The 11,359-nt window shown below is 38.8% G+C and overlaps 1 protein-coding gene across 1 annotated transcript in view; it reads left to right on the top strand.

Moving 5' to 3' along the window:
- OPHN1 (oligophrenin 1) overlaps nucleotides 1-11,359 on the top strand; it is a 628,143-nt gene that overhangs the window by 554,008 nt on the left and 62,776 nt on the right. Inside the window, exon 20 of the mRNA XM_004380093.2 lies at nucleotides 9,885-10,032. Within this exon, the coding sequence (XP_004380150.1) occupies nucleotides 9,885-10,032 (148 nt within the window). The remainder of the gene's footprint in view (nucleotides 1-9,884; nucleotides 10,033-11,359) is intronic.

Raw genomic sequence — 11,359 nt, 5'->3', positions numbered from 1 at the left:
TGAAGAGCTTTATCTTCAGTGTCACTAATTCTGACTTCTACTGCCTCAATTCTGCTCCTATGACTTTCTATTGAATTGTCTAATTCTTAAATTTTATTGTTAAGCTTCTGGATTTCTGATTGCTGTCTCTCCATGGATTCTTGGAGCCTATTAAATTTGTCATTATGTTCTTGAAAAACTTTTTTAAATTCTGCTATTACTTTGTCTGTGTTTTCCCTGGCCATTTCTGCATTTTATAAAATTTCCTTTCTAATTTCTAGAAGAGTTCTGTATATTAATCTTTTGTATTCTGCCTCTTGTAATTCCAAGAAATTCTCTTCCTCCAGAGAATTTATTGATTCTTTATTTTGGGAGCTTGCTGAAGCCATCATGGACTGCCTCTTTATGTGATTTGATAGTGACTGTTGTCTCCAAGCCATCAATAAGTTATTATAGTTTTATTTTATATTTGTTTAGTGAGTCCTAGCTTCTTGTTCTGTTTTGTTTTGATATGCCCCAATAGGCTGCTCGTGTGCACTAGTTTGATTATTGACACCTTTGAAGCTCTTAATGTCCTGTCAGCAGATAGTTAGTTCTGTAACTAAGTATGTGCACAGAGGAGTCCATTAAATTTTCCTATATGGGTTCAGCTCAGGTGTCCAGGCAGCCAGTCACCAAGTGTGTGGTCCAGGCTCTCACCTACAGTCCTAGAAAGGCATGGGTGATTTGTGCAGGCACTGGCCTCTGGCTGTGGTAGGGGTTCACGTGCTGAGCCAGGCAGGGGGCTGAAGGCTGCCCCTGAGAGTCTGAAAGGAAAGCGTGTCCCTGTTCTCTAGGGTGAGTAGGTAGGTGAGTTTTGCAGTCGGACTATGAGCAGCCCACTCTGTTGGCTGTAAAGACTCAAGGGCACTACTTTTTCTTGGACTCCTTGTAGCAGGTGACTAGGAGGTTTAGGTGACGCTACCAGTCCTCAAGACCCTGTTGTGGATTGATAAAAGTGCCTACTTAAGGGGCAGGGCTCTTTCGAGGGTCACAAATCTGCCACTTCACAGCTGAAACAGTTGAAGTTAAACTTCAGATGTTTGCCCTGTTGTACTGTGGTGGTGAGGGCTAACGCTGTTGAGATGGGTCCCCACAAGTCTATACAGGGATGTAAGGCAGTCAGAGTCTGCGGACCCCTTATGCCTGTGCTTAGCAAAGGAACTGTGCCGACCCTGTGTTCCTGGCTTAGGGGAGCCAGTAGCTTATTTGTTCCCTCTCCAAGGCCAGGAGAATGGGTCCGGGCGCCTTTTGGGATCTGCTTCCTGCCCAGTGGACTCCCAGTGCAGATTGTGGAGGGAGGAGGTAAAAGGGGGAGAGGTTTTTCCCAAATGAGCTTTTTTTTTTTAAATCCCCGCAAAAGGCCGCACACATGTACTTATCTTTAGCCACTTGGGAGCTGCTTTTCACTGGTTCAGAGTGTCCAAGCAGAATCTCAGCTGCTGGATCTCTCGCGATGCGGAAACTGCTTTCCGAGTGCGGGCACAGCTGTTTGCCTGCTTCACTGCGGACCCGGCGCGGCTGAAGAGTTGCCGTCACACTGCCACCGCTCTGGTGCTGCTGGCTTCTTCCGAACTGTCTCCCTCTCCCCCCACCACTCAGTCTGATTCCTCAACTTTGCCTTGTTCAGGGCTCCTAGATATTCATATATAATCAAATCTCTTGTTTATCCAGGTCTTTGTTTTAAGTGGGATATAGGAAGCATCTGACTACACCGCCATCTTGGCTCCGCCTCCCGTTTGTCTTTTCTAGTGAACTATCTGTTCAAATCTTTTGCCTAATTTTTTTTAAAACTGGGTTATTTATTTTCTTTTTATTGCGTTTTGGGAGTTCTTTATATGTTCTGGACATGGGCCCTTTAACAGATACAGACATACCTCTTTTTATTGCGCTTCACATTATTGTGCTTCACAGATAATTGCTTTTTGTACAAATTGAAGGTTTGTCGCAAGCCTGCATCGAGTAAGTCTGTTGGTGCCATTTTCCAATAGCATGTGCTCACTTCGTGTCTCTGTGTCACATTTTGGTAATTCTCACAATATTTCAACTTTTTCATTATTATTATATCTGTTATGGTGATCTGTGATCATTTATCTTTGATGTTACTGCTATAATTGTCTTGGGGGCACCACAAACCACGCCAATATAAGATGGCAAACTTAATCGATAAATGTGTGTATACTGACTACTCCACCAACTGACCAGTCTCCCATCTCTCTCCCCTTCCTCGGGCCTTCGTATTCCCTGAGACAGGACAATACTGAAATTAGTCCAATTAATAATCTACAGTGGCTTCTAAGTGTTCAAGTGAAAGGAAGAGTCGCATGTCTCTCACTATAAAACAAAAGTTAGAAATGATTAAGCTTAGTGACGAAGACATGTCAAAAGCTGAGACAGGCCAAAAGCTAGGCCTCTTGCACCAAACAGTTAACCAAGTTGTGAATGCAAAGGAAAAGTTCTCAAAGGAAATTAAAAGTGCTACTCCAGTGAACACACGAATGGTAAGAAAGCAAAACAGCCTTATTGCTGATATGAAGAAAGTTTTAGTGGTCTGGATAGAGGATCAAACCAGCCACAACATTCGCTTAAGCCAAAACCTAATCCAGAGCAAGGCTCTAACTCTCTTCAATTCTATGAATGCTGAGAGAGGTGAGGAAGCTGCAGAAGAAAAGTTTGAAGCTAGCAGAGGTTGCTTCATGAGGTTTAAGGAAAGAAGCCGTATCCATAACATAAAAGTGCAAGGTGAAGCAGCAAGTGCTGATGTAGAAGCTCCAAGAAGTTATCCAGAAGCTCTAGCTAATTGATGAAAGTGGCTACACAAAACAATAGATTTTCAATGTAGACATAACAGCCTTATATTGGAAGAAGATGCCGTCCAGGACTTTCATAGCTAGAGAGGAGAAGTCAATGCCTGGCTTCAAAGCTTCAAAGGACAGGCTGATTCTCTTGTTAGGGACTAATGTAGCTGGTGATTTTAAGTTAAAGTCACTACTCATTTGCCATGCCAAAAATCCCAGGCCTCTTAAGAATTACGCTCAATCTACTCAGCTGTGCTCTATAAACGGAAAAACAAAGCCTGGACGATGGCACATCTCTTTACAACGTGGTTTATTAAATATTTTAAGCCCACTTTTGAGAACCTACTGCTCAGAAAAAAGATTCCTTTCAAAATATTACTGCTCATTGACAATGCACCTGGTCACCCAACAGCTCTGATAGAGATATGCAAGGAGATTAATGTTGTTTTCATGCCTGCTGACATAACATTCATTATGCAGTCCATGGATCAAGGAGTAATTTCGACTTTCAAGTCTTATTATTTAAGAAATAATTTTGCAAGGCTATAGCTGCCATAAGTAGTGATTCCTTTGATGGACCTGGGCAAAGTAAATTGAAAACCTCTGGAAAACATTCACCATTCTAGATGCCATTAAGAACATTCATGATTCATGGGAAGGTCAAAATATCAACATTAACAGGAATTTGGAAGAAGTTGATTCCAACTCTCATGGATGACTTTGAAGGGTTCACGACTACAGTGGAGGAAGTAACTGCAGATGTGATGGAAATAGCAGGAGAACTAGAATTAGAAGTGGAGCCTGGAGATGTGACTGAATTGCTGCAATCTCATGATAAAACTTTAACGGATGAGGAGTTGCTTCTTATGTATCAGCAAAGAAAGTGGTTTCTTGAGATGGAATCTACTGCTGGTAAAGATGCTGTGAACATTGTTGAAATGACAACAAATGATTTAGAATATTACATAAACTTAGTAGATACAGTAACGGCAGGGTTTAAGAGGATCGACTTCAATGTTGAAAGAAGTTCTACTATGGGTAAAATGCTATCAAACAACATATTGCATGCTACAAAGAAATCTTTTGTGAAAGGAAGAGTCAATCGCGGCATACTTCATTGTTCTATTATTTTAAGAAATTGCCACAGCCACCCCAGCCTTCTGCAACCACCACCCTGATCAGTCAGCAGCCATCAACACTGACGCAAGACCGTCCACCAGCAAAAACATTATGATTAGCTGAAGGCTTAGATGATGATGGTTAGCACTTTTTAGCAATAAAGTATTTTTAATTGAGGTATGTACATTTTTTTAGACATAATGCTATTGCACACTTAATAGACTACAGTATATAGTGTAAACATAACTTTTATATGCACTGGGGAACCAAAAAATTCATTTGAGTTGTTTTATTGCAATATTTGCTTTTGTGGTGGCCTGGAACTAAAGCCACAATATCTCCAAGGTATGCCTGTATGATTTGCAAATACTTTATCCCAGCATGTGGCTTGTCTTTCTTTTCATTCTCTTAACAGTGTCTTTTAGAAGCGCACAAGTATTTAAATTTGATGAAGTCCAGTTTATTGATTTTTTTTTCTTTTATGAGTCATGCCTCTGGTATCATATCTAAGAAATCTTTGCCTATTCCATTGTCACCAAGATATTCTACTAGTTTTATAGTTTAACTTTTACATTTAGGTATATGATCCATTTTGAGATAATTTTTGCATATGGTGCAAGATATAGATTAAAGTTCATTTTTACATATGAATATCCCATTGTTTTAGCACCTTTTGCTGTCAAGACAGACTATCCTTTCTCCATTGAATTGCCTTTACACCTTTGTAAAAATCAGTTGTCTATATGTTTCTCTATACATATCCATCTATATGAAACTTTCTGTTCTGTTCCATTGATATGTTTATCTATCTAGAAGCTAATAGCACACTTTGTCTTGATTATTGCAGCTTTATAATAAGTCTTGAAATCTGGTAGTGTTAGCCTTCCAACTTTGTTCTTTTTCAAGGTTATTTTGGCTATTCTAGGTCCGTTGAATTTCCCTATTGATTTTAGAATCAGCTTGTCAATTTCTACATAAAAGGTTGCTGGTATCAAGATTGTGTTCAATCTGCATGTCAATTTGGGAGAATTTATATCTTAACAATACTTAGCCTTTCTACCAATGAATGTGTGTCAGGGTTGTACCCTTTCACCATACCTATCCAATCTGTATGCTGAGCAAATAATCTGAGAAGCTGGACTGTATGAAGAAGAACGGGGCATCAAGATCGGAGGAAGATGTATTAACAAGCTATGATATGCAGATGACAGCCTTGCTTGCTGAAAGTGAAGAGGACTTGAAGCACTTACTGATGAAGATGGAAGACCACAGCTTTCAGTAGGCATTACACCTCAACATAAAGAAAACAAAAATCCTCGCAACTGGACCAATAAGCGACATCATGATAAAAGGAGAAAAGATTGAAGTTGTCAAGGATTTCATTTTACTTGGATACACTATCAACACTCATGGAAGCAGCAGTCAGGAAATCAAAAGATGCATTGCTTTGCACAAATCTGCTGCAAAAGACCTCTTTAATTGTTGAAAAGCAAAGATGTCACCTTGAAGACTGATGTGTGCCTGATCCAAGCCATGATGTTTTCAGTCACCTCATATGCATATGAAAGCTGGACAATCAATAAGGAAGACCAAAGAATTGTCACCTTTGAATTATGGTGTTGGCGAAGAATATTGATTATACCATGGACTGCCAAAAGAATGAACAAATCTGTCTTGGAAGAAGAACAACCAGAATGCTCCTTAGAAGCAAGGATGGTGAGACTACTTCTCACATACTTTGGACATGTTATCAGGTGGGATCCATCCCTGGAGAAGAACATTATGCTTGGTAAAGTAGAGGGTGAGCAAAAACGAGGAAGCCCCTCACAAAGATGGATTGACACAGTGGCTGCAACATTGGGCTCAAGCATAACAACAGTTGTGAGGATGGTGCAGGACCAGGTAGTGTTTCCTTCTGTTGTACATAGGGTCGCTATGAGTCAGAGCAGACAAGAACAACCAATGAACAAAATATATTTTTCTGTTTATTTAGGTTTTCTTAATTTCTCTCAGCAATATTTTGAAGTTTTTTAGTGTATATGTTTGCATGCCTTTTGTCTGATTTATTTCCTAAGTGTTTCATATTTTTATGCTATTGTAAATGGTTTTATATTTTTAATTGCTATTTCTAATTTTTTTGTATATAGAAAGAGAGTTAATTTTTGTATATTGATTTTGTAGTCTATAGCCTTGCTAACCTCACTAATTTCAGTAGTTGTTTTGTAGATTTCATCAGATTTTCTGCATACTTTTACTTCTTCCTTTTCCAATCTGGATGCCTTCTATTTCTTTTGTTTTCCACATTGGATTGACTAGAACTTCCATTACAAGTTGGATAGAAGTAGTGAACAGAAATCCTTGTTTTGTTCCTGATCTTAAGGAAAACCATTAAATCTTTCACCATTAAGTATCAAGTAACATGTTTCATAGATGCTGTTTATCAGGTATGGAAGTTTCATTCATTCCTAGTTTGCTTGGAGTTTTTATGAGGAATGGATGTTGGATTTTGTCAAATGCTATTTCTTTGTCTATTGAAATGAGAGTATTGTTTTCTGTTTATGTTGTTAATATGATGAATAACATTGATTAATTTTCAAATGTTGAACCAATCTTGTATTCCTGGAATAAGCTTCACTTGGCCATTATGTATTACCCTTTTAATATATTGTTTGATTTGCTTTGCTAAATATTTAGTTTAGAATAGAATTTTTGAGTTGATGTTCATGAGGGATATTGGTCTATAGTTTTCTCTTCGTGTAATGTCTTTGTCTGTTCTTGCTATCAGGTAATCAAATAGTGTTGTGAAGTGATCTCTTCTCCTATATTTTCTGGAGGTTTCTGTAAAGGATTGGTGTTAATTCTTCCCTAAATATTTGGTATAATTCACTGGTGAAGCCATTTTGGCCTGGAGCTTTCTTTGCTGGAAAATTTCCAATTACAAATTCAATTTTCTTAATAGATATAGCGCTATTCAGGTTATATATTTTTAGTTGAGTGAGCTTTGCTAGTTTGTGTCTTTTAAGGAATTTGTCCATTTCATCTAAGTTGTCAAATAAATTGGCAAAAAGTTGTTTATAATATTCCCTTTCTATCCTTTTAATGTCTGTAGAATCTGTAATGATACCACCGCTCTCATTTCTGCTATTGGTAATTAGTCTTCTATCTTACTTTCTGATAAGTTTGCCTAGACATTTAGCAATTTTTTACATATTATCAAAAAATCTGTTTTTTGTTTCACTAGTTTTCTTTATTGTGCTTCTATTTTCAATTTTATTGATTTCCACTCTAATCTTTATTATTTCATTTCTTCATCTTACTTTGGGTTTAATTTGCTCTTCTTTTTCTATTTTCTTAATATTGAAATTGGGGTTGTTCATTTGAGACCTTTCTTCTTTTCTAAGTTAGGTGTTAGTGCTGTAAATTTCTCCCTATATACTCCTTTAGCGGCACCCCACGAATTCTGATAGGTAGTCTTTTCATGTTCATTTAGCTTAAAATACATTCTGATTTCCCTTTTTGTTTTCTTCTTTGACCCATGAGCTATTTAAAAGTTATTTATGGTAATTTTTGATTGGATGCAAGACATTGTGAATTTTATCTTCTTGGGTGTTGGCAATTTTTGTATTTCTATAAATAATATCCTTAAGCTTTCTTCTGGATGGGGTTAAGTTACTGAAAAACAACTTGATGCTTTAAAGTCTTTCTTTTAAACTTTGTTAAGGCAGGAAACAAGCATCGTTTGGTCTGTGGTTAATTTTTCTTCATTATTGAGGCAAAACTCATCTGTGTAGTCTACCCAATGCCCTGTGAATTCTTTGATTTTCCATTTTGGTGGATGAGAACAGGAACTATTCCTGGCCCCAGTCATATTAGGGTAATTGTTCCCTCTATTCCTATCATGTGTTTTTTTCCTCACACATATATGCTGATCAGTACTCCACTAAAGCCTTAAGAGAGACCCCTGTAGATCACCTGTGGTCTCTGTCTCTCTCTGTGTGCAGCTATCTCCTTCCTGGTACTCTGCCCTACAAACTCTAGCTTCCTTGGCTTCCCCATATTCCCAACTGCATCTCCTCAAATTAGGGATACTGCTGGGCTTCATCTGGGTAACTCCTCCCTCCACTAATGCCTGCAAACTCTCTCCAGGCAGTAAGCTGAGACTGTCATCAGACTCATCTTTTTTTGCCCCATCACTCCGATCGTTGTCCTTTATTGCCTGATTTTCAATTCCTTTAAAATCATTGTTACATATATTTCCCCCAGTTTTTTATTTGCTTCAGGCAGAAGGGATAAAATGAATCCCTGTTGTCCTATCTTGACTGGAAGGAGAAGTAGCTATTGTGTGTTTTCAAAGGAAAATTTGGCTTTTTATGTCAGAATTTTAATCGTGTTTGTCTTTTGACCCAGAAATTCCAGGCACTCTTATAGGTGCTGGAGATACAGCAGAAAACTAGACACATATGCCTTCATGTAGCTTACAGTCTAGTGTGTGAGACAGACAACAAACAAAATAAATACGTAAAATATATGGTATTTTCAAAAGTGATAAATGCCAAGGAGAAAAAACACCATACAGGGAAGGGGATAGGAAGCATTGAATAGAGAGAGGAGTGCCAAATTTTAGATACAGTAACCTGGAAGGCCTTAATGAGAAGGGTATATTTGAGCTGAATACTGAAGGAATCCAGAGAGCAAGCTATATGGATATCTGGAGAGGACACTCCAGGTAGAATAAATAGCCAATGCAAAGGCCCTGGTGTGTTTGAAAGAATAGCAAAGAATATTTGTAACAACTACCATAGTGACTGAAAAGATGCTCGAGGGAATTCTGAATGTTTGACTGTTAATGGTGGTGGAACCAGGAATCTGACCTAGAACTGTATGGCCTCAAAGTTCATCTGCTTGTTGCTATGTCATATTCTCTCTTCTCTGTGTCATGAAAGATGGGCTGCATTGTAATTGTTCTTGTGTTGTTCTTTATCATTGTCCAGCCTTTATACAGGCTTGCCTTGTGTTCCAAGTTATGCAAGTTCCAAGATTATCCAGCCTATGTTGACTCATTCCTGATAAAATTGGTGTTGATTTAGTTATTCCCACTGGCTAGGCAATGGTCCTCTTCTTCCTTCACCAAGTATATGTGTCTTCCCAAAGTGTATTCACTTTGGCTAAATGGTCAGTCTCCTGATAGAGGAAGATCCTCAAGTACATACAAAGCACTATATAAAAATTTTAACCACAGCTGCTCCCTCACTCCTCCAGCACTCTTTATAGCTTCCAAGACACTTTGATTTTGCTTTTCTATTTTAATTTAGTTTTGAATAGGTAATGCACACATAGTATGAAATTTAACAAGAACAACAAGATATAAGAGTGAAAAATAAATTTGACTCCCTCCTTTCCCCAGACACCCATTATTCCTGGCTTCAGGCAAACAGTGTAACCAGTTTCTTTGGTATCCTTTCAAATATGTTGAATGCATGTGTGTATGTATGCATGTGCGTGTGTTTAGTCTGCTTCCACACCATCACCCTCCACCCATACAAAGCACCTTGACAACCCTTGTCACTTGATTCTCACTACACCCTGTGAGGTAGATGGTGCTATCCCCATGTTACAGATGAGGAAGCTGAGGCTCAGAGAAGGGAGATAACTTGCCTAAGTTCCCCCAGACTTAAGTGGAAAATCCAGGACTGATGTTGCAGTCTTTTGTCTACATTTTTTCCTCCACACTGGGAAGTGCCAGGCCCTGTGCCTTGAGAATGGTAGGAGATCTCTAAACTTGCTGGTAGCTAGAGTGATTAAGAAAGCCCTCCAATTCCTTTAGTCATATTAGTATTATTATGGCCAACTCTATATGTAATCCTGGCAGGTATAAATTGGTAGGTATCATTAAGGAAATAAAACCTGGATCTTTCTAATTGTTTGCTGTATATCTTCCCTCCTCCACAGATCTATTCAGGTCCACCTGAGGAAAGTACTGCACCCCCAGTGCCTCCGCCTCGAGTGACGGCTAGAAGACACAAACCAATCACAATTTCAAAGCGGTTGCTACGAGAAAGGACAGTTTTCTATACTTCTTCCCTGGATGAAAGTGAAGGTCAGTACTGAGATTACCCTTAGTTTCTGAATGGTAATTAGACACAAGGAAGATATTGAAGGGTTAAAGTGGGGGAGTAGCCATTTTTCTCTACAAATGACCTTTCCTGTATCCTGGGTTTAAAAGCAGCCAGGGGAAGCAAAGTTTGGACAGTTTGTACCCAGAGAGGGAATTAGTTTGTTCCCAGAGAGGGAATTAGTCCCTTGGAAGTAGATAGAACAGGAATGAGTTTGAAAAGGAAGCTACCATGATCTCTCAGGAGGCCAGTGGAGGATCCAAGATGTTCTTAGATCTGTACTGCAAGAAACTGAAATGGGAGAGCAAGGTGCTTTCTTAATATTCTGAGATTTTACATTCAAATTTGGCTAACATGGGTTGAATACATCCTATGTGCCAGGTAGTATACTAGGTGCTAGGTAGAATTAAGTCACAGTCCCTGGCCTCAAAATGCTTATAGGCTAAAGGGAGAGATAGATACACAAACAAAGAAATGCCATTCAATGGAATAATTTCTTGTATGGAGACTCCATCCATTCTAAATGGGCTTCTGCCCCCATTACTGCATTGAGACCACTCTTGTAAAGGTTACCAGTACTCTCCATATGGTCAGATCAAATGGCCACTCCAGTGTCCTCACCATACTCAACTTAGCAGCGTCTGACACAGTTGGCTAACTCCTCCTTCTTGAAACTCTTTATTCACTTGGCTTTCAGGACACCAAATTCTCCTTCTACCTCATTAAACATACCATGTCAGTCTCCTTTGCTAGTTTTCCTTCTCTTCCCAACTGCTAAATGTTGGAAGGTCCCAGAGCTTTCTTTTCTCAGCCCTCTTCTCTGTCTGTGCCTTTTCCTGTGTGATCTCATTGAATATCATGTTTTTAAATATCATTTAAATGTTAAGAATCATTCCCAAATTTATATCCCTAAGACTGATATCATCCCTATACTCCCAACTCAAATTTCCTGCCCAACAGCGTTCTTTGGAATACTCATAGATATCTCAAATTGACAAAACGCAACACTTGATTCCCTGCTCCTTCTCAATCTGCTCCTCATCTGGTCTCCCCCATCTAAGTAATTGGCAGTACAGGTCACCCAGTTGCTAAGGTAAAAGAAAAATCTTTGGAATCATCCTTGATTTCCCTTTCACCTCGCACCTTTCTTTGATACATTTTAAGTTAGTTTTTCTGCATGGTGTGAGGTATGGGTCTTTTTTCAGTTTTTTTTTTTTTTTTTAATATTTTATTGTACTTCAGGTGAAGGCTTACAGAACAGATAGTTTCTCATGTAACAGTAACACACATGCTGTTTTATGACATTGGTTA

Source organism: Trichechus manatus, unplaced genomic scaffold (assembly GCF_000243295.1).
Source record: "Trichechus manatus latirostris isolate Lorelei unplaced genomic scaffold, TriManLat1.0 scaffold00070, whole genome shotgun sequence".
NCBI classification, from domain to species: Eukaryota; Metazoa; Chordata; class Mammalia; order Sirenia; family Trichechidae; genus Trichechus; species Trichechus manatus.
Note: the sequence above shows the minus strand (reverse complement) of the source record. Positions and strands in the feature narration are given on the sequence as shown.